Source organism: Aphelocoma coerulescens, chromosome 10, assembly GCF_041296385.1.
Source record: "Aphelocoma coerulescens isolate FSJ_1873_10779 chromosome 10, UR_Acoe_1.0, whole genome shotgun sequence".
NCBI lineage: Eukaryota > Metazoa > Chordata > Aves > Passeriformes > Corvidae > Aphelocoma > Aphelocoma coerulescens.
The window spans coordinates 20601348-20624064 of NC_091024.1; the positions used below are offsets into that span (position 1 = coordinate 20601348).

Sequence of the window (22717 nt, forward strand, 5' to 3'; positions counted from 1 at the left end):
TCCTGGTTTGGTTTAACGTCCGTTTGAGTAACACCCATGATTGTCCATTTCCACCGTCCTGTCTTGGTTTTTGTTCTTCCTGGTCCTTTGCTGTTGTCACTAGACATAATAGTGCATCCCCTCTGTGGGGTGCGGCGTCACTCAGAGATGTCTTAAGGCTACGTGGCTAGAGTCTCCTTTTTACTTTAAAACCCTTCTTTTCGTTTTGTTTTGTTTTGTTTTATCCTTTGGTCAAGCAGGTGCCCAGACCGAGCCATAAAAAGAAAGCCCGCATGGCGCGGACGCGCTCCGATTTCTTGACTAGAGGTACTTTTGCTGATGGGGAGGGGGATACGGAGGAAGAGGATTACGATGGCAGTTTTGAGTTCCTTCTCTCCTCTGAGCACCCTCCTCACGCCGAGGCGGTGCCTGCAGCCCGCCTGGGGCAGGCCTGTTACAGTGACTCCGAAATGGTAATTGTGTCCAACGTGGCGGGGAAATGAAACTGAGGGAGCGAGCGGAGCTGCGGGAGCCTTTCTTTGCTAACCTTAGCTGCACTGATCCCTCCACCGCTTCTTCTCCCACTCCCAAGGATGCTGTAGATGGGTAAATTTGGCGAATGCAGCAGAAACAGAGGCAACACTGTGGAATCACAGAATCACAGAATGGTTTGGATTGGAAGGGACTTTAAATCTCATCTAATTCCAAACCCCTACCATGGACAGGGATGCCTTCCACTAGACCAGGGTGCTCAGAGCTCCATCCAAACTCTGTTTCTTGCTCCTGGATTGATAGATGTCCACCACAGTTCCCACAGTTTCCTGGAGCATTACAACTTGTATTGCACAACTACCTGTTTTGGGGGCTTTAACCTCAATCCTCCCCTTGGAACCTTTTGATCTAAAAATGGTCTACACACATCTGTAACAAAACCAAAAGTAAATATTGTCCAAAAAGCAACAGACCACAAAATGATATAAATTGTGCACCTTCATTTACTTCTGATTTTTTATCCTTAGCCACAATATCCGATGATTATTCGGTCCTCAGTTATCAGAGTGATGCTGGCAGACAGCAGCTCAGAGAAAGCAAAACCATGGAAATTGGGCAATGAAAACATAGTGAGGGTGAAATGGTGGGTTTAAAACAAAGACAACCAACCTGAGTGGTTTTTCCAAGCACAGTGACGAGTATCCCTTGGCAGGTCCGACATAAGCCAGCGCAGTGGAGATTTTGCATCTCAGGCTTAATCTCCCAGCCACATAAGCTGCTTTTGGAAAATCACAAACCGAGAGGAAGAGGCCAACAGATTCCAACCCGCTCATAATTTTTTCCCTGAGGTGGTGGAGATGTTCCTGTAGGAGTGTGGATAAACAAGAATCATCTCCTGCTGGGAAAGTTTGGGTGGAGAGTTGGGTAGGGCTGCCATGTTCCTCTCCTCCAGCTGCAGTACAGGATGTGGAGTGAGTATAAAACCAAAGAAAAGCATGAAACCCAAAGCCAGTGATTTATTTTGTGCCACAGCATTGCTGTGAGTCCGGCAAACATCCCATGCGATCCTAAAAGCTGCTTTTCCTAGAAAAGCAGGTGGCCAAGGAGGGCTTTTCATGACTTTTCTTTTAGCAGCTCTTATTGTAAAGGATAATTTTTCCCAGGATAATTTCCTCACTGAAAGAGGGCAGAGATTTACAAATTCCATAAATTTTTAGGCCTGCTCTTGATAAATTTGCTGGGGGGTTGAGACAGGAATACTCAAAACCTGATTGAAAGACACATCTCTATGGACTGAGATAACCTGGCTGCAGCTTCGTGCAAATCCCCGCTTGTGGATTGGGAAAGGGAGAATTTTATGTGGTAAAATGGACTTTTTTACATAGAATCATAGGAACATTTAGGTTAGAAAAGATCTCTAAGATTGTTGAGTCGAACCACAAACCCAGCACCACCTTGTTCACCACCAACCCATGGCACCCCGTGCCATACCTGGAGTGCCTCACTGTGCTCCTGGAGGCTGCCCACATGCAAAGGGGAATTGTAGCTGTAGAAATCATTCCCCCTGGGGTGTGAAAAGTGCTGTGCTGGTGCTTGGCAAGCTCCATCCTTGGGAGCATCCTGGGTCACTGCACTCCTTGGAAGTGCTCCTTGGGACTCTGCTCACCTGGATTAACAGCTCTCACTGCATGCGAGTAGCAGTAGGTGCCATCTCTCTCCTGTCTCTGCTGTGTCCCTCTTCTCCTCTGCTCTCCAGCACTGGTTCTAACTGGTGCTCAGGACTTTCATCCCTCATGTGGTTAAGTTCTGCTTTCTAGGCCAATGCTACCCCTGACATCGTGTGCTGCGCGCTACCCTCCATCTATGTGTCCTGACAATGTGTCCAGTGTTTCCATCTGTATTCTGTATTGCAGGTTTGGGATCAGCCCTTTGGCTTGGGGCTTTTTCGGATCAGGATCATCACAAGTAGCAAGATTTAGGGACTGTTTATTCGTATTTATTAGCAGAGCCCAGTTGGGTGTTGCAGATGGTGGAGCAGCCTGTGATAAAGCTGGACTGGTGCCTGTGGGGGTGGTTTGGGTACAAACACAGGAGGCTGATGTCTGTGCAGACACATTGGTTGTGCCTTGTGATGGTCACATGAAGGCGAGTCCAGCAACCGCCATGTGCAGGCTGGGTCCCGTGCCAGTGAATAGCTCCTTCATACAGCTCCTGCCTCCAGCTACAACCTTCCAAAACAGCCTCTTCCCATGTCCTGCTCAGCAGCCCAGGCTGCTGGATGGATGAGTGAGAGATCACGTGCGGCCCCATGGAGCCGAGCATGTGATGGGTCACCAGCTGCACCGCCTGGTTTGCCCGTTCTTTTCTTGGCCATCAAGTCACTGATTGTTCCCCATCTGGTGAGTAGAGGCCCACTGGAATCCAGTGCTCCCAGCCCATGTCCAGGGTGTCCCAGAGCATCGAACACCCAGAGCATCTGCAGCCCATGGGGCACCTGTACCTGAGGTGGCTGCTGCAGGTACAGTTGACTCCGAGGTTCTTTAAGGATTAAGGGCTTCCTGACAAGACCAAGATTCAAGTTTTTTGGCTGGTGAATAGCCAAGAATTAACCTACCTTGCAGTGAGACACAAGTGGGAGGAGCAGCTCCTGGCTGTGGTCAGCACATGTTAACACCACTTTTGTTTGGCACCTAAGCCTGGAGAGCTTTCCTGCAGCAGCTGCATAAGTGGAAAGCCTTGGCTAGAGGAACCACATCAGAAATACCCTCTGCAAACATCCTTAGAGAGTGGGACCTGCATAATGAACCAGTCGTTTTGCTCCACCCTCCACACTAAAGCCATGAATTGACGAAGATGAGTCCAAGTACTTGCCACTAGCTGATCCCAAGCACAGCTGAAGAGCCAGCAGTGAAAGAAGAGCTCTTGTCCTAAGCCATTCAGAGGGAGCTTGAGGAAGTTCTTCCATGCAGCATTCACTGAGCTTCAGGAAGTTTTTCCATGTAGCACACAGCACTGCTGCCTGCTGGGACGAGCCCCTTGGTCATAGTTACCTTGTGGGTGGGTGAAACACAGGTTGCTCTGTCAGAGGAAAAATACTTGGTCCCTTCCTCATCCAGGAGACAACTTCAGAGCCCCAGTTATTGCCATTTGCCCTCTTGGTGCTTTGTTGTCTTCCCTAGGAGGGGATTTTCTGGTGCAAATGCTCATCTTGACATCTTAGAAGGTTTCCTGTCCTTTCCCTTCAGAGTTTCCTGGCAGAGAACCTCAGACAGAAGGATCTCATGCAAAAAATGCCTTTTAGTCTTTGTTTATAAAAGCTGGAAACTCAAAAAGTTGAAATTACTCAAGAACAAAACCATGTTGTAGGGGCAAATATTTAACAGATCATTTTTAAAACAAGTAGTAGGTTTGGGCTGGATGGAGTCACTTTTACAGGTTTTGAATTGCTTTTTTCCCAGTGTCCACCCACAATTTCTGTGTGATCATCACCTAAATGTAAGAATGACAGGAACAAAATCTCTTTCATGGTTTAGGCAGTTCCTGACTTTCCCAGTGGTAATTTTGCCTTACATGCTGCCATCTCCTGGCTGGAAGAGAGGTTAGTCGGGGGGGAGAAATAAAACATGGAAAAGGAGTAAATATGGCAAATGTGCCCCCCCCCCACCGCCTATTTTTTATAGAATTTTATTTAAAATCTTTTTAATAGAAGTAAAATAAGTGCTTTAAAACATAGAGCATTCAGTTGAGACATTGAGGTGATAGGAAAGCTACAGGAGGTATTTGACCATCAGCTCCCAAATCACAGCTGCAATCAGAAAATAGAACAAAAATTTTTGTATTTTTTAAATATGGCAATTCTGCTTCTGGACTACTTCATGGGATCATGTTAGGCTGAATTATTGAAAATTCATCCCACCCTTAAAAATTATCCAAGGGCACATTAAATGGTGGCAAAGATGGAGATATTTTCTATTAAAGCTGAAAATTTTCTTCATTAAAGGGTTCATTTTGGTGTGTCCTTGGCACAAAGACTTTGGTCTTTTTTTCTGTAAAGTGCTCAACAAGAGTTGGAGGAGGAACCTCTGCTGGGACAGACCCAGGTGGTTGAAGGTTCCCTTGGGGAATCACTTCTTTGTGGCTAACAGGACACTCTGGGTGGAGAGCTGAAGTGTCTGGGTGAAGATGGTGGAAGAGCTGTGCAGGCTGAGCAATAAGGACCCGTGGCTTGGTGCAAACTGATTTTCATCACCAACTGCTCAAGGAAAAAGAAGGTTGTACCTGGTTGGAGAGTTGGAGCAGGGGAAATGCCTCTCTTTATTAGGAGTCATTAAAATATTTCTCTAGGGGCTCACCAGGACTGTAGGTTTTCACTTGTAGGCAAGTAGAAATAAAGATGTAGGAGATGAAATAGCTGATTTTTGATAGGGAAAAAAAAAAATCATCTGATATCCCAAGAGCTGTCTTGTTTTTAAATGCTCCGTGCTTGGAATCGTTACAGACTGTGCAGCGATTCACCTCCGGGGAAGGCCAGGCCAAACTGCACAAAACCATGTCCCAGGGCGAGATTGGGAAGCTGGCGGCCACGCAGAAGAGTCTGACTCCAGATGGGAGGTAGGAATCACGGCTGGAGATGGCAGACAAGTCCCTCCTGTGTCCCTCTTGCTCTCCATCACCCTGTTGAACCACCCAGGCTCCTTTGGAGCTGCCAAGGCCAGCACGAGTTACCCTTCCCACCTTTCCTACATGACTATGGACAGGCCCAATTAAATGAGGTGTCTGGCTCACAGCACAATTAAGTTTTGGTGACATGGGCCACACGTCCTGTCCCAAACCACCCAATCCCATCCACGAAACTGAAATTTCTCGCCTTTGCTGAGGACGAGTAGCCATGTTTCCCTGGTAGAAATTGTGGGGATTTATCTCCTCAAGCACCAGGAAGGTCCAGGAGATTGGGGTAGTTTTGGGTAGAAGGACATTTCCTAGTGAAGGCAGTTCCTCTTTCCATGATTTGTTTCCAGGCCTCAAAGAGCCAAGATGAGGTTCTGGGTGAAGGGAAAGCAGGGCGAGAAGAAGACCCCCCGGGAGAAGCTCGCTACCCAGTCTGAGCTGCTGGAGCTGTACGCGGAGCAGGAAGCCCCTGGCAGGGAGGCCATTCCTGGCTTGCAGCTTGGCGAAGGTACGTGGTGGGGGGACACGGGACCAGTTGTAAGGAGAGAGAAACTGGGTTGGAAAATGGGGATATGTCCATGCTGGTTCATGTCTCTTAATTCATGGATGGTGTCAACCCAGAGCGATGGCAAGCAGGTTAGAGGGTGGGATCCATAATGGATCTCAAGGAATTCCATGTCACTAATCCTTCCAGCCACCATCTGGACATGGACAGATGTTTCCTCTCTTGAGGGAGGAAATAACCAAAGCAGAAATGACATTTAATCTTCCTGTGAGTTCTACACTGTGCTTTTCTCCTCCACAGCTTTATTGGTGTCCATCTCCCTGTTTCAGTGTCACAATTATTTTTCATCTGCTCATCAATCTCTTTCCCTCTTCTCATTTATCACCAGCAGAGTTGGGTCCTCATCACCTGACGCCCCCGCGGAGTCCCGAGCTGTCGGGCATCTACCGGCGGGAGTTCAAGGAGAACAAGGAGCCCTCTCCCAAAGTGAAGCGCAAGCGCAGCGTCAAGATCAGCAACGTGGCTCTGGAGCCCGTGCAGTGGCAGAACGACTCCCTGCAGATCATAACCAGCGCCAGCGACCTGAAGAGCATGGATGAGTTTCTCCTGAAAAAGGTAACTGCTGCCTTCACTGCTCCATAAATCAGCACAGAGATCCAGGAGCAGATGGAGGCAGTAAAGTCAAAATGGTCCTGTGGGCAACTGTAGTCATGCTAATAATTCATCTAAGGGTGCCAGGGCAGGTCTGGGAGAAGTTTCTGGTTTTCATGCAGTAGAAACCACCTGGTGATCATGGTGGAGCAGCTGCTTCTTAGTGCTGCTTCATCTCACGCCAGCTCTGCTGCAGCAAAAGGGCTGTGGGTGCCAAAACCCCCTTGTTTTCCCAGATGAATGAACTGGACAACGAGGATAGCAAGAAGGACACGCTGGTGGATGTCGTGTTCAAGAAAGCACTGAAGGAATTCCGACAAAACATCTTCAGTTTTTACTCCTCGGCGTTGGCGGTAAGCGACCAGATGATGGGTGGGACTTCCATTTCCAGGAGAAACAGGATATTCTGAGTCATCCTGGTACAGGTGTTGCCAGGCCCTCCATTGCTGGTCTGCTCATCCCGAAGGATGGAGATGCTTCCTTTGCATTCAGTCCCATGATCTAAATTTGGACTAACTCTTCCTCATGAGCCAGCTCTCAGGATACATTGGGTGTAGATTCCTGATCCTCATTACAGCTTTGCTCCCAGCCAAAGTGGAGATGACAGAAAGTCAATAAACTCCAATTTGCCCCCCAAAGTGCCTGGAAACCTTTGTGTTACCTTTGCGAGTGATGGAGATGTCTGATCCTTTTTTCTTCTCTTCATCATACTTGGATTTTCCCCAAGCAGCTGGAAGCTGGTGAGGCTGAAATAATTGTCTGGAGAAGAAAAAGTCTCCAGAAAAAGCTGGGCTGTATAAAAATCACTTTTCTTTTTGCTTCTGTTTCCTTAAAAGATGGACGATGGGAAAAGCATCCGCTACAAGGACCTCTACGCCTTATTCGAGCAGATCCTGGAGAAGACCATGAGGCTTGAGCAGAGGGACTGGAGTGAGTCTCCGGTTAAAGTCTGGGTCAATACCTTCAAAGTCTTCCTGGATGAATATATGATAGAGTACAAACCCCTGGACTACACTGCAGGGAAGGTACTTGGCACTTTTCTTAAACTCCCTTGAAGGCTTGGGAACTGTCTTTCTGTGGGGTTGTGCCTCTATAGACGCCTGGGACCCTCTGTTGTCTTCTCTGCTTTAAGCTGAGCTGGACAAGGCAAGGTGTGACTCACTGGTTGTGTGTCACTGGGCTCAGCCAAGCCCAGATCACATCTGGGCTGAGCCGGGCTTGGCCAACGCCAAGGATTAAATGTTATCTCCAGGTCAGAGCTATAACCAGCTGTGGATGGTTGGAAAGGCAGCTCCTGGTGCTTCTTCTTTAGTTCTGGGGGGTTTGTTCAAACTTTGAGGGACAGTGAAAGAGATACACCCTCTCACATCTCCTGACCACTTCCCAAGTGACCACACACATCACATGGGTTGGGTTGCAGGAGAAGAGGCAGTGGCTCAGGTCTAGGTATGGTTCTTAGAGCAGTAAGAGCCTGCACCGTGTCCCAGACCTGATCTCACTTCCTGCTCCATATTGTCTGCAAGGCTGACCACGGGATCTGAGGCCGGGCTTGGGAGATGGTGTCTATTGTGCAAATATCCCATCTCCTGGCTCTTCTGCTCCGAGTCCTGTCCAGCCTCCTCTCCAGGCAGGTTTTCCTCAGAGCAGGCTGAGCATCATGTTCCCCGTGGGTCGCTGGTGGTGGGGTCAGAGCTGGAGCAGCAGCTACTCCCAGCTCCAAGATGAAGATGGGAAGAGTTGTCCAGGGAAATTCCAAAAATGGAGTGATCCATAGGAGAGTTTTCTAGAGTGACTCTCCTGGGGCTTCAGGTGCACTGGAGAATGGTGCTGGAAGGCACTGGACAATGTTAGATATGAACCCTCTGTACTCTTTACCTGGCAAAATTGTCCAAAAATTGACTTAAATCTCTTTCCTCACCAGGTGCCAAAAACAGAACGAAAAAAGAGAAGGAAAAAGGAAACAGATGTGGTGAGTTAAGCCTGCACATTAAAAAATCAATGTCCTTGGGGCCAGAATGACAATAGACCAGCTTGTGACATGTCCTGGGCTGAGATCTGAATGTCAGCCCTGAAAGGACATGTTTGAAAGACATTTGAGAGGGATCTGCTTTGCTTGATCAAGGATCACTTGGGTTGGCTCTGAAAACACATCCCTCATCAGCCAAAACATAAATGTAATGTCAAGGGTTGTTAGAGAAGGGCTGAAAGCAAAACAAAGTCTTGCTCTGGGTTTCTGCATAAATTTATAGTGTGTGTTTTACACCTCTGGGATCAGACATGTAGGACATTACATCTCCTGTTTTCCTAAGGGATATGATGGTACTAGGGAGGATGTAGGTGCAGAGCCAAAAAAAGGGGCCACAGATGCATAGGAAACCTTCTTAACATGAAGAAGTTGACCTGCCAAGCTCAGTCAAAGAGTTTCCAACCTGCTTCCATGATGGTTCAGTTCCCCTATAAGATGGATATTGGTTTGGATTGTCTGTGGGGTTGTTGGGCTGAAAAAGAAACAAAAATACCAAATAAAAGCAAGTAAGAGCTGAAGTTGGACAGCTGACTGTGTTCATCTTCCCATTTTGCAGCAGGCTGAGCACCAGCTCCCTTTTCTCACCACCCAACCTTTATCCTCCAGGTGGAAGAGCACAATGGTCACATTTTCAAGGCAACCCAATACAGCATCCCCACGTATTGTGAATATTGCTCCTCCTTGATCTGGATCATGGACAGGGCTTCTGTTTGTAAATGTAAGCACCCTTTCTTTGGTCCTTTTCTTGTGCTTCTATCACAGTGATGAGTTTGGGGATTTTGAAGTGTTCACTGCTGTTTCCTCCAGCCCCATGCTCAAGTAATTTTGATTTTTGTAACACCTGAAGAGCTTTAGGAACTTAGTTCTTAAGGTTTCTGAAGTCAACTAGTAAGTCCACCCCAGCAGTCCTTCCTGGCACAGGTAGAGCTTTGTGTTACACATCCTATCCCATCAGGTTGTGTGGCCATCCCATAAGGTCAGACACACTGAAGTGTCACGGTAGGAAGGACGGTAAAGTCAGGTATGGAAATGTGTCCTGAGGATGCCTGTGGGGATCCTGACCTTGACAAACTCATTTGGCTTCGCCTTTTTGACTTTCAGGCATGTAAATTTTTGGGGAGATCAGGAAAATGGAAGAGGGATGGTGGAGAAGGTTGATCCGTCTCTTTTTGGAAAAGCCCAAGAGATGGATCAACCTTTTCCATCATCCCTCCTCCATTTTTGTGATTAGGTTGGCAGCATCAGCCCTGGAGCATTTCAGGCCCAGTGCAGGAAGAATACAAATGAGGTGCCATTTCCAGTCTCTGAGGGTATCTGTGTCTGATAGCTCAGAGTGACTCATGGATTATAGTCTGAGTTGATCTGTTGGAGGGGGAGAGTTTAATGTTTCATGGGCTTACATATGGCACCTTTAATTTTGAAGACTTCATTATTTTTGTTTGAGTGGATCTAATACAGACTTGGCCCCTGGAAACTGTAAATCCAACATGCTTTTGACCTGGTAGTTCTGATGAGAGCTGCTCAATTCATATAAATTCCTATTTCTCCAGCAATGTGACTTTTGGGATAATTAAACACTCCTTTTCTCCATTGCAGTATGTAAATATGCTTGTCACAAGAAGTGCTGTCTTAAAACCACGACCAAGTGCTCCAAAAAGGTAAATGTCTCTCATTGCTTTGCTTTCATTAAATATCTTGAGACAGTGATCCCAAGTTTGTATAAAAATTGTTGGAGGTGCAAAACTTGATAGAATGCTGGCAATAACCCTCCTTTGAGCAGGAGCTTGGACTAGAGATCCCCAGAGGTCTCTCCAACCAGAGTTTTGTAGGTATTTTGGGAATTACGCAGCGATGAGTCACTGTAGATCTGCCCAGTCATGCAGCAGATATTGCAGTGTCATTCCCTGACTTGTAACCACACGGAATAATAGGAATTTCCCTCACTTTGTAGCTTTTAAGGATTTGGAAATGTGGGGTTATTCTTGGAAATACAGGTTATTTCTCACGCCAACGGTCCCTGCTTGCCACAGCTGTGCGAAGAAGGGCAGGTGGAGGATGTTCACTGCCCTCTTTAGCAGGGAATTAAATATTGTTTACTGGATTTAAGGCTGGGGGGAACAGGGAATGAGTGCAGCAGGTCATCCTGGCTAACAATGACTCATCAAGATTTGGTGGGGTTTTTTTAAAACAGCTTATTTTGTGCCCAAAAGAAGGAAATAGAGTCAGGATAATAATGAGTGGAAAGTTTTATCAGCTTCCTGGGAGGCTGTTCAGGGGAGAACAACCTCCATTATACACAGCCCCCAGAAAGCTGCAGGAGTCCATTTGTATTTTGAATATATATAGAATTTTTGCTGCACTCTTTCCCCTTCTGGCACTATTTCTGCAAAAGCTGGGAACACCTCATAAGAGTTTGTGCTCTAAAATCTGGGAGGTTCATTGAGATCTCTGATTAATTTTTTCAGACATTCTCGGAGCCACCTTCTTTGTTGTGATTTCTCTGCACAAGGAAGTTTTTGTGCTGCACCCAAGGAAGCAAGTTCACTGTGCCTTCATGGGTAGCTTTGCACTGGGCAGTCAGAAGTTCTCTAGGAAGGCTCCAGTTTCTCTGTGCTTGGTGAATTTGTGGTTTCAGGGTTGTTCTCAGTGACAGGGAACTACAAACCCTCAGTCATGAGAAAGAAACAACATGGGGACCTTCTGGACATCTGCTCCTAAGGTTTGCAGGATCAATGAAAGACATTGAGTGGGAAAAGGAAAAATGCAGGAGTAATTGTAAGGGGAGCCACTGCCTTGCTGAAGGTGGAGTTGCATCTCAGCTTCCTTTGGCTAGGGCTTAGAATTTATGTCAATATTTTATTGGATTCTTTGACTTTTCCCATCCGGAATCTCCTGTGCAGGAGGACTTTCTCCACATTTCAATTTGCCAGATATCAGCTCTCCAGTGAGCGCTTGCAGCTGGCAAAGGGTTCCTTCCTGACAGGTGTAGATGGGTCTTCTCATGTTCTTTTTTTGGCATCTTGTTTGTTCACTGTTTTTTTTAACTGTCAATGCTTCGAATTGATCTAAACACCCAAGATTCAGATTTGCCTGTTCTGCTTCGTGCATCTTGGGGGGGTGAAATCATCCCTGGAGATGGTGCCAGAGAGGCAGGATGTAGAGGAGGACCGTGCCCAGCTGCGTTGGCTCTGCCAGGCTGGGAATATAACTACAGTGGGGTGGTTAAAGAAAGAAAATCCAGACTTTTCTGCCTTAGGGTGCATGTCCAGAGATGGGGTTAGCACTGCAAGACCCGTGTCCTGTCCTGTCCTTCTTCATTAGACTCACACATCTCCTAGATCAGCTGAAGGACTCTGAATAATCGGATCCAAAGCTGCACCAGCCTCGCTTCCCAGAGAGATTTTAATCCCTTTTTCCCTTTTCCCGTGCAGCACGACCCCGAGCTCTCCCCGCGGCAGTTCGGCGTGGAGCTGTCGCGGCTGACCAGCGAGGAGCGGGCGGTGCCGCTGCTGGTGGAGAAGCTCATCAACTACATCGAAATGCACGGGCTGTACACGGAGGGCATCTACAGGAAATCGGGATCCACCAACAAGATCAAGGAGCTGCGGCAAGGCCTCGATACAGGTGAGAGGAGGCGGGATAAAATCCTACTTGGGGAGGAAAATCTCTGCAGCGGCAAAGTTGGATGGGAGGAGAGTGGGATGGTTCAGCATTCCTGACTCTGGGACGTGCAAGGGATGATTTCACATCAGCGGCCGTAACTCAGGTCACCAACTCATGGGTTTTTTGGGAGCAATCCATGAGAAAAAGTCATTCTATTTGAGGGAAAATGCTGCCTTACTGACACCCTAGCAATCAGTGAGAAGAGAAATCCTGGTCCCACCTGAAGTTATTTACCCTGGAAAATGTATTTTTCTCTAATTTTACCATGTGGAGCTGAAATCGAGTGCTGGATTTGTTGCCATTAAAGGCACGTAAACATTTTTTATTTTAGAGTACTTTATCATAGAACAGTTTGGGTTGGAAGGGACCTTTAAAGGTCACCTTGTCCAGCCTTGGGCTTCATATTGATCATTGTCTCTTGTTCTTTTCCTTCTTGCTTCATCTGGTGCCAAACCCAGACATCGATAATGTGAATTTAGACGACTACAACATCCACGTCATTGCCAGCGTGTTCAAGCAGTGGCTCCGAGATCTGCCCAACCCCCTCATGACCTTTGAGCTCTACGAGGAGTTCCTGCGGGTGATGGGTGAGGAGCCTCCCTCACTATCCCATTCCCTTGGTGGAGGGAAATGGTGGCCACTTTTAGTGCCAAACTTTTGATTCACTCTTTGGGCCCAAACCAGTTGGTTTTGCCAAATTGTATTTACCTGGTTTCAAAGTCTGATTTTTTGGCTATGAAGGGGTTTTTATGCAAAACCTCAGGCAATTTGGTCTCAGTTTGGTGGCTTTTGCATCACGGTTCAGCTAATTTCAGCCCCAGAGTTGTATCTTTTAAGTAGGAAAATTAAGTGTTAAGAAGTAAAATAGGACAAAGAAGTAGAAGCTGCCCCTAAATGCCAGTGGTTTCTCCACAGGCCTCCAGGAGAGGAAGGAGACGGTGCGTGGGGTGTACTCTGTCATCGACCAGCTCTCCCGCACCCACCTCAGCACCCTGGAGCGCCTCATCTTCCACCTGGTCAGGTATGCTGGGCCTGGGCAGCTCTAGGCAAAGGCAGGATGGTCAGGCATCCTTCCCAGAGGAACAGCTGAGGCCAGAGGCAGGTGGCAGGGGACAGGGAAGAGCTTTTGAATGCGCTGTGTCTTCCAGGAGGTGGCTGTGGAGCTGTTCCTCCAAGGGATGTTGAGTTGATGAGTGACCTCTGCTGTGTTCCTACAGCTCTGTGGTGCTGCCCACCACTGCAGGGACATGTTTTTGGGTGGAAAGGGATGGTTGTTGCCTTGGGAATATCTGAGATGTCTTGAGGTTTGGCTTTCTCCCTCAAAGCAAGGTTGCACCATGGAAATATCATCTCCTCTCTTCATCCATGACCATGTGCAAGAGGTGCAGTGGAGGTGCCTCCACCTCCGACTTCTCACTTAATCCCTGTTTTTCAGGATTGCCCTCCAAGAAGAGACCAACCGCATGTCAGCCAACGCCTTGGCCATCGTGTTTGCTCCCTGCATCCTCCGCTGCCCCGACACAACAGACCCACTGCAGAGTGTTCAGGACATCAGCAAAACCACCACGTAAGAGCCTGGGGCTGGGTCAGCCAGCTCCACCACTGCACCACCATTCATCCTAGGTAACCCCTAGGATGGTCAGATGGCTCAAAAATTGAGAGCTTTGGCATGAAGTGATAAACACATAGCATCTAAATGCAAATAAATGCATCTGCATGAAGGTATTTCCAATTCTCTCAATCCCCAAGAAGTTGTTTAACGAGGATTTTTAAGTGATGGAGGATCTCCAAGAGTGGATAAGCTTCTGCTCCTGCCTGGCACATCTCAGCAGGAAAAGGTGGAGCTTGTGCTGACATGGTGTTATAGTTAATGTAGTTCATTCTCGGCGAGCAAATCTTGATTCTTACCTAATTTTGGCTTTTTTATTGAAGTGAGTTGCTTGGTCTGCAGCAATATTAATATATTTAGATTTATTTATGGTGTTTGCCATAATTGCAGAGGTTTTACAGTGAAAAAGTGAAGCACTTGACCAGATTCAGTTTGGCTCATACCAAATAGATTTAAAAATAGATACTGGAGTCAATTACAATAATGAAAACCCTCCAGTGAGGGGCTGGGCTTCTGAAGGAGATGGTTTTACCTCCAGTAAATATTACAATTGTTGAAGACCAGAACATGTTTGGAGACCCAGCTGGCAGGAACACCTGTCCTTAAACAGGATTTCATTGTAGCTTCTCCCTCACACTTCAGCTCCTGCACATCCTCTCGTTTTACTACAAGGAAAGGACTATTTTGTTCCCCAAATACCCTCCTGACAACATTACAGTCGGCTCAGTTACACAAGCTGCTGCAGAGTTACTGCATGCGAGTTGGGATCAGCCTTCTCCAGGTTTGTATTCCACTGCTCCCTTTTCCAGGTGGGATCCTTGGCGATCTTTAATACCTGTAGGCTGTTCCTCAATCCATCCATAGCCCATGATCACTCTTCCTAGGAGAATTCTCACCACCCTCTGGCTTCCAGCTGGAGCTTTTCTTCCCCATGCTCTTCCATCAGGGCAGATTTTCAAAATAATCCTTTCCTTGTAATAAAATGAGAGGATGTGCTGGAACTAAGGGAGAAGCTACCAGGAAATCCTGTTGAAGGACAAGTCAAGACAAGACAGAGCAGCTCAGATCAAATGGCTTCCTCCTCCAATTTTGCCTTCTTTTGGGTTTTTTCTCCCTTAGTTGTGTGGAATTAATTGTCATCGAGCAGATGAACAAGTACAAGGCTCGTCTCAAGGACATCAACAGCCTGGAGTTTGCAGAGAACAAAGCCAAGAGCCGCCTCTCCTTGATCCGCAGATCTATGGTGAGATGCCAAAGCCCTCTCTGTCCCCTCCTGTCCTCTCCTTGCCCCTGAAGCCACCCTACCTTATCTTCTCCTGCTTATCCCAGCCTCCCAAACCCCTTGCAAACTCACACACCATCTCCACCAGGACAGGGACCCTCAGCCCCATGGTGGCCCCTCACCTTCACAGGGAGTCATACCAAAGCACGAGGAGGTGGGAACTGTCCACGGAAATGTTGTCACTCCTGCTCAGACGTTCCTGATCAGCATTTCCACCTTCATTTGAGCTTGTTTGGTCCTGAGTTGAGTCAAGCCTTTCATTGACCAGCTCAACATCACCCCATGGGTGACCTGGACCATCATTTTTTGTGCTCAGTCACATTACCTAAACCCAAAGGCTCTCCCTGCTCCCGTACTGCCTTTTTGGGAGCCTCAAACCCATCTCATTGAGCTTCCATGCTTGCGGGGGGCCGGCAGGCTGCGGATGCACTTGTGCTTGGCTTGTTGGGCTGCGGGAGAGGGACGGACTCGGCGCGGCACCATCGGCACAGGCTTGGGCTGAGCAGCTGAGCAGGCCCTCTGCTTGGACCTGCCCCCAGTGATCCTCAGGGACACATTGCTTCTGCTTTTTGGGGATGAAATCCAAGTAGGGGCTGCCCAAGATTGTGGAGCTGGTGCTGCAGAGCTGCCCCACTCATCTCAGTTAACTGAAAAAACCTCAAACTGAGCAAAGCGGGTTTTTGGAGGGGCGGCGGCATGTGCACTCTAACCTTCTGCTTTCCTTTTCATCTCCTCTCTAATCCAGAAGCCCGTACTAATTGCAGTTAGATTTATGAGCATAACCCGCAGTTCAATCCCGGTATGTATCAGCGGCGGCTGCCGCGACCCTCGCTGTGTGTCACCGTCGCTCATTCCAGCTCTGTCCCACCGGCCATTGTCCGTGACCCGTCCGGTCCCGCCGCTCCTCGGAGCCGCCGTTCCTCCCGCAGGTCCCCCGGGCACAGGAGTTTGGGGCTGGCGCTCGGCCATCCCTGCACGCAGCTCCTCAGAAATCCGCTTCCCACCCCTTTTCCCTTCCTACTTACTTTATTTTCTATTTTATTTTCTTTTTCCATCCTGTGCTTCCCTCTTTCTTACTTTGCTTGATTCATCCCTTCCCTTCTCACCTCAATTTCTCCTCGCTCAGGATGCGTTTCAGCATCAAGTTCCTTTCACAGCACTGCTGTTTCTGAAGATGATGGATAAAAACCTCAGCTTGGATGCCTTGGAGACCATGAGGCATTCAAAGGTCTCCTCCACCTTCTTGGAGGAGGAGCACTACCACCCTGAACACAAGGTCAGGACACCCAGGTTTGAATGAGGAGTAGTCCAGCAAGCCCTGTATTCCCCAACTCCATCCCAACTTGAGTTTGAGTTCTGTGGGGCTGTGACAGGCAAGAAAAGCACCTGCAGGATTTTGGGAATGCTCATAGGGCTGTTTCCTTTCCTAGTAGGCGCAGGATGAAAGTTCCCTCAGGTTCCCCCCATTGTTCCACATCCCTGAGTGTCAGGAGGTGGAGAAGAGCAAAATTCGAGCTCTGCTCCCCTGGTGCATTTCTCTGGGGCTTAAGTCCACAAGCCAGTGGGATCTTTGGGATCTTGGGGCTTTTGGCTAATAGGATTCAGGGAGCTGTGCTTCAGCTCAGGAGCCCACGTGAAAGGTGTCATCAGAAGAACACCAGGGCGCAGGAACGGCTTTGCTGACAAAGACAGATCTCTGAGATATGGTGTTAAAAGATGAAAGGGCTCAAATGGAGGAATTCCAGCTTTTAAAGGGAAAAAGGGAGGATCCTTTATCCTGAAAACCTGCTCTGGGCACATGGGTTGTCGGGAAGACCTGGGGATGCAGGGCTTAAATACGGGGAGGAAAGTTGAGCTGCAACAAGCTCTTCCACCCCAGGGAGACACAGATTCTTTCTGGGTGATGGTTGTCAGGGGAGGGCAGCAAGTGATGGACCTCTCTTAGTCCTGGTCACATCAGTTCTGGAATGTAGAAGATGAGATGTCTGGTCGATAATGTTAAGATAAAAGCTGTTTAATCTCTGCCATGTCCCTCATCTCCAAGAATCCTTCTGCTCTGTGGAGCAGATCTGTAGAGCTGGTCCTCAGAAGATCAAAACAGCTGCATATACATCTCTCCATGTGTACCACTCTTGTTTGAGTCCTTTTTTGTTGCCAGTTTTAGTATTTAAAAAATGATATGGTTCTTCAGAGCTGCATTAAATCAGAGCCAGTTCAGCTGTGGGCACAAAGATCCACATTGGTTGTCTTGCAATGGACCACTGGAGGTGGTCCTGGTTTCTGGATCTTCTGTACATGAGATCAGGGCATGGACAACATGATTAGGTGGGAGTTCCTGTTTGCTGAAGGGGTCAGTGAGACCCTTGTGATGCTCAGGTAATACCAAAGGTGGATAGGGGAAGGATGTGAGACTTGATCCAAGGATATAGCGGGAGCCAGGTGCCCTGAAATCAAAGCCTTTGTGATGTTCCCACCTAAAGCCACTGTCAAGCTTCCCATCACACAGGCTGTGGGCTTTGTGGGAACCCATCCTGCTGCTAGCTGGGCTTGCTTGGAGTCCAAGCTGCACTTGGTCCATCAGCATCATCCTCCCTGCTGCCTTCCTCACCATCTCCATCCCCAGCCCCTCCAATGTGTTGAGTCCTTCTGGTTCTTCTCCCAGCCTGAAGAGAGGTTTTGGAGGGTCTGGGGTGCATCCAGCAGCAGCACACTGAGGACTGATGTCTGGGCCCTTCTTCTTCACTCCTTGGGAGAGCAGTGTGGTTGGCACCTGAGTGTTTGCCACATCACCTCGGCTGGTGGTGGTGACACCATTGTCTCTCTTCAGGGCAAAGGACGCGTGCGGCGCGGCGCCTACCCCAGCCCCGCGTCCCCTGTCACCGGGCGCTTGCCCTCAGTGACAGATGTCCCCGAGGAGACCATGAGCAGCGAGGAGGCCATGGAGATGGAGGTGACAGAGCAGCAGCAGGTGGCCATGCAGCAGGAGGAGAAGGTGCTGACCGAGCAGATCGAGAGCCTGCAGAAGGAAAAGTGAGTCTGGCCAAGGGTTCGAGCCACAACCCGAACCTGTGGATGTTGTTTGACATCATGTGGTTGATAATTGGAGGGCTCCATCCCTCCATGATCTCTTGGCACATGTGCATCCCTTTCTCCTCTCCACCTTTTTGGTCCTGTTGGGTCAATGGGGCTGGGTTGGCTTTGCAGGGAGGAGCTGACATTTGAGATGCTGACACTGGAGCCCCGCGCCTCCGACGATGAAACCCTCGAGTCCGAAGCCTCCATCGGCACCGCCGACAGCTCAGAAAATTTGAACTTCGACTCCGAAGGAGCCATCTCCGATCGCTCGGGTAAACCCAGGTGTTCTTGGGTTTATGATGCAGTGGTTTGGGTTGGAAGGAACTTTCAAAGGTCATGAAGTCCATCTCCCTGCCATGGGCAGTCCCCCCCCAAACTTGGGGCACCATGTTTTTCTGTCACTTTGGAAAGGATTATTTGGGATTTTCAAGTTTATTTAAAGTCAACGGTTTAAATGGGTGCAGAGAGGGGGGTTAAGGGTTCAAGCACGTGGCCCTGGGGGGATGGATGGGAGCAGCCAGGGTTGGTGGGGAGGTGAACATTCTTCCAGTGCTGCCGCATCATCTGGGGTGACGCTGCCCCCACCGAGATGCTGGGAACGTTGTCCTGGCTTCAATGGCACGTGTCCTCAGGGAGGGGGTGGTTGGGTGCTGAGTGGTGTCCGGGTGTTGACCATCCATGGTCCTTCTGCCCCTGCAGAGAGAAGTGTAGCACTTACCTCCCTGCGCCCTGCCAAGGCCGAGGGGCCGAGCCGGCTGCGACGGCACCCCAGGATGCGGCTGGACCCGGCGGAGCCGACCGACACCCCCGTCTCCTCCTCCTCCCAGTCATCCACCTCCTGCTTGCCCCACCTGCCCCGGAAGCGCTTCCAGATGTACTCCAAATCTCCTTTCTACCGAGCGGGGGGACACGGCGAGGCCCCCGAAACCCGGGCGAGCCCTGAGGGCCTGGCGGGGCCGCTCCGTTATCCCGAGGACCGGCCGCAGTTCACCACACGCGGGACCTTCAACCCGGAGAAAGGCAAACAGAAACTGAAGAGTGTGAAAACTTCCCCCCCAAAAACCAAAGAGCCCCCGGAGGGGGGGCCCGGAGGGGGACGCAAGAGGAGCCCCGAGGCCGATTGCGCTGCTGCCCAACCCCTTGTCCTCCTGGGGAGCAACGAGTTCATGGTCTGAGATGCTCCACCCCAGGGCTGCGTTCGTGCCGGGGCATCCTCCCCATCAGCAGTGCTCTGATGGTTTCCTCGTTAATGCCAGGGGGATGAATTCTTAATTAAAAAGGCCGGGAGGGGACGGTTTTAATGGTGGCCTTAATGGTTTGGGGGGGTTGAGACCTTCGGGTGGCCAGGGGGTGGACCGGGATGGGAGGCCCTGGCCGGCTCCTGGCCCTTCCCCTCGGAGCATCCCACGTCTCGGAGCATCCGCCGCCAGATCCTTGTGCCGAATCGCCGTCAGTAGGAGCAAACCAAGCCTGGAACTCCCATGGGAGCACCCCGAGCCGGCTCCACTGCAGCCAAGCCCTCCGCGCTTTAACCGCCTCATCCACGCCAACGCTGAGCGCATGGAAAAGTGTTAAAACCTGCCAAAAATAACCTTTTCCCTTTGGTTTTTTATTTTTTAATGAGACCTAACCACCTTTCCCTTTTTTTTTTTTTTTTTTTTTTTTTTTTGAGACCATCAGTATTAAAGAATAATAATAATTAATAATAATCGAGGACTACTTGAAGCGATATTTGTTTATATACCGGTTCCTGGAGTTACATGTAAATATATATATTTTTATTATTTTTTTTTAACATTTTTCCCCAGACAGAATTTTTTTTTTTTAATTATTTTTATTATTTTTGGGCCAGAGAGGAGGGGAGCAATAGGCTGAGCCATCCTTGCTGTCACCACTGGTGTCACCGGCCATCGCTCAATAAAACACGGAGTTTTATTTTCAGCAAGAAATCCCTGGAGGTGTGATTAGCCCATCATAGCCCATCATAGGACTAATTAACAATGCTAGTTAATGACTCAGCTCATAATCCCTCCCCAGTCGTCTCATCATCATCCTCAGTGGCACCTGGAGAAGCTCCAGGTGCCAGAACACCTCTGGAAAGGAAAAATTAGGAGCCCCGGCTCACTAATTAGATTTACAAAGACTGAATCTGTCCTTCCAGGTGGGCTGGAGCTCATCCTTTCCTGAAGTGCCACCAAAAATGGGGAAAATAGCAAAAAATTGAGTTTTCCTGAGTATTTTGTCTTTTCCCGGCATGCCTGGGTTTGGCCGAGCTGCCCCTCAGTCCCCTCTCCCCCTGCCCATTCCAGGGATGGTTTATTTATTTGGGTTATTTTTTATTTGCTATTTGAAATTTGACACTTTTTTTTCATGTTATCTTTAATTTTTTTTCCTACGGGGGAAGCGACAGATGCCGCAGGGAGAGCGGGAACAGCATCGGCCTCGGCACCGCATCCCGGGAGTGGAGCCAGACCGAGTCAGTCACCCCCATCCGGGGGGGAAACGGGATTTTCCCAGCCCCAGAGGGACAAACAGGGCTTTGGGGACCGACCCGGAGGCACGGGGAAGGGGGATTGTGACCACAACAGTGGAAGCTCCTGGGGAGCCACCCCAAGTTCTCTGGGAACTGCGATTGTCGGGAGCATCGAGTGCTTGGTGCCAAACCAGCATTTTGAGCCACTTGAACTAAAAACCCCAGAATTGCCCTTAAAATGGCTATGGGGGAGGAGATCCTGGGGAGGAGTGAAGGGTCCAGCCTCATCCTCAGGTTTCTCATCCCAGCGGGATGAGAGCAGGGATGTCAGATCTGCCTCGGGCAAACATACTGATATAAAAATATATATATATATGTACTTAATTTCTTTTGGAATATATTTATTTTCCTTATATATATTTAATCTCTATATAAGGAAAATATATTTGATATTTATATATATGAAGAACATATATAATAATATATATATTCTATATATAAAGAAAATATACACACAAACAAATAAATATTCTCTGTACAATTAAAAAATACATAAAAGAATATAAAGGCTAAATACATTTATGTATTTTCTATTACATATATAGTACATATTTATATATAAATATATAAGATATTCTATATATAAAGAATGCATATTTCTTTATGTATATATGTTTATATATTTATATATAAAAAAGTATAGAAAGGAAATTAACTATATATTTCCTTATGTATATATTTTACATATTTCTATATATAAGGAAGTATATATATAAAGGAAATATGTACTATGTATATAGAATATTTATTACTTTATATATATTTTAATGTATTTCTTCTCTATGTAGAAACATATTTAATGTTATATGATTTAAGCATATATTTAATATATGTTTAATATGTATGTTTATGTATGTTTCTTTACATATATTTATATATTTCTTTATAGAAAGAGTATTTCTCTGTAAAGAAATATATAAAGGAAATATATAGTATATATAAAGAAATCTATTTTCTCTCTATTTCTTCATATATATAAAAATGTATGGAATGTAGGGAAAATATATAAAGAAAATAGACTTCTTGATATAGATAAGTGTATGGAATATATATAGAATATATTGAAAATATATTTCTTTATATATATAATATACTTGTGGTTATATGTATAAAGAAAAACATGTGTAAAAGAAATATATACATATATATATATATAAAATCCAGTTCTGGCAGGAGCTGAGCAGGACTGGAGGGATAATGGGCTGTTCCAGGGTCCCCTTCCTCCGGCATCTCCCCGCTCCTTCCCAGCCCTTCCCTGGCAGGATTTGGGGTCCCAGAGGGTTTTCCAGAGGGCTGAATGTACTGACTACTGGAGGGCTGCGAGGGGAATTATTGTTATTTTTCATGGAAAGTTTTCTAAGTAATTTATAAAGTCGCTGCGTGTAAATTAAACAAAGTCTGTATGTAAGAGGATATATTATTATCCCGCGCCGCCCGCGCTCGGAATCCTGTACAAACCAACACAAACGGACAAATAAAAGTGTCAGTCTGCAAAGGCCAAGAATTCCCAGTGGGACACTGTTCCTGCTGCCCACTCCCCAGGGGTTGTTTGTTTCCCCCATTTGTTCCATGGGGTTATGAAGTTGTGGATTTTCCCCATCCCGTGCGGATGGAGGAGCTGGGAGGGGGAGCCGGGGCTCGGGATCCCTTCCCTTCGGACTGTTCAGTGCTGGTTATTCACATTCTCATTATTTATGCTCAGAGAATTTCTGTTTCTCTTACTTGATATTCACATTATTTTTATTTATGTATATGCCGATTATTTATATACAAACTATTTTAATCAGATAATTTCTATTTCATTATATTTAGATAATTTGTTTTCAATTTATTTCTATTCAGATTACTTTTAGGCTGTTTACATTCAGACAATTTATTTTCAGTTTATTTCTATTCAGATTATTTCATTTTATTTCTGTCCACAAAATTTAATTCAGATTATTTCCAATGAGATTCATTATGTTTCTCCTATTTATATGCAGTTTGTTTATTTTCAATTTATTTCTATTCAGATTATTTCAGATTATTTAGTTTTATTTCTATTCAGATTATTTAGTGAAGGATATTTCAAAGCAGATATTTATGTTCCAATAATTTACGTGCATTTTATTTCTATTCAGATTATTTAATTTCATTTTATTTCTATTTGTGTTATTTAACTCCCATTTTAACCAGTCAGATTATTCATATTCATCTCACTTATATTAAGATATTTTATTTTCAATTAATTTCTA

General features: G+C 47.2%; 1 protein-coding gene across 7 annotated transcripts in view; it reads left to right on the plus strand.

The window, feature by feature from the left end:
- Positions 1–20927, plus strand: part of MYO9A (myosin IXA) — a 177066-nt gene extending 156139 nt beyond the window's left edge. For 3 of the 7 annotated variants that reach the window (XM_069026173.1, XM_069026176.1, XM_069026177.1), the window contains 17 exons: positions 237–452; positions 4970–5082; positions 5490–5647; positions 6036–6259; positions 6532–6648; positions 7132–7320; positions 8217–8264; positions 8928–9039; positions 9918–9979; positions 11753–11945; positions 12443–12571; positions 12900–13005; positions 13420–13551; positions 14713–14836; positions 17703–17905; positions 18080–18222; positions 18650–20927. In XM_069026173.1, coding sequence (XP_068882274.1) covers positions 237–452; positions 4970–5082; positions 5490–5647; positions 6036–6259; positions 6532–6648; positions 7132–7320; positions 8217–8264; positions 8928–9039; positions 9918–9979; positions 11753–11945; positions 12443–12571; positions 12900–13005; positions 13420–13551; positions 14713–14836; positions 17703–17905; positions 18080–18222; positions 18650–19125 — 2745 coding nt within the window. In that variant the 3' untranslated portion in view covers positions 19126–20927. Of the gene's footprint in view, positions 1–236; positions 453–4969; positions 5083–5489; positions 5648–6032; positions 6260–6531; positions 6649–7131; positions 7321–8216; positions 8265–8927; positions 9040–9917; positions 9980–11752; positions 11946–12442; positions 12572–12899; positions 13006–13419; positions 13552–14712; positions 14837–17702; positions 17906–18079; positions 18223–18649 lie in introns of all 7 variants that reach the window. The other 4 variants (XM_069026172.1, XM_069026174.1, XM_069026175.1 and 1 more) reach the window with 4 other exon arrangements.
- Positions 20928–22717: the final 1790 nt, after the last annotated feature.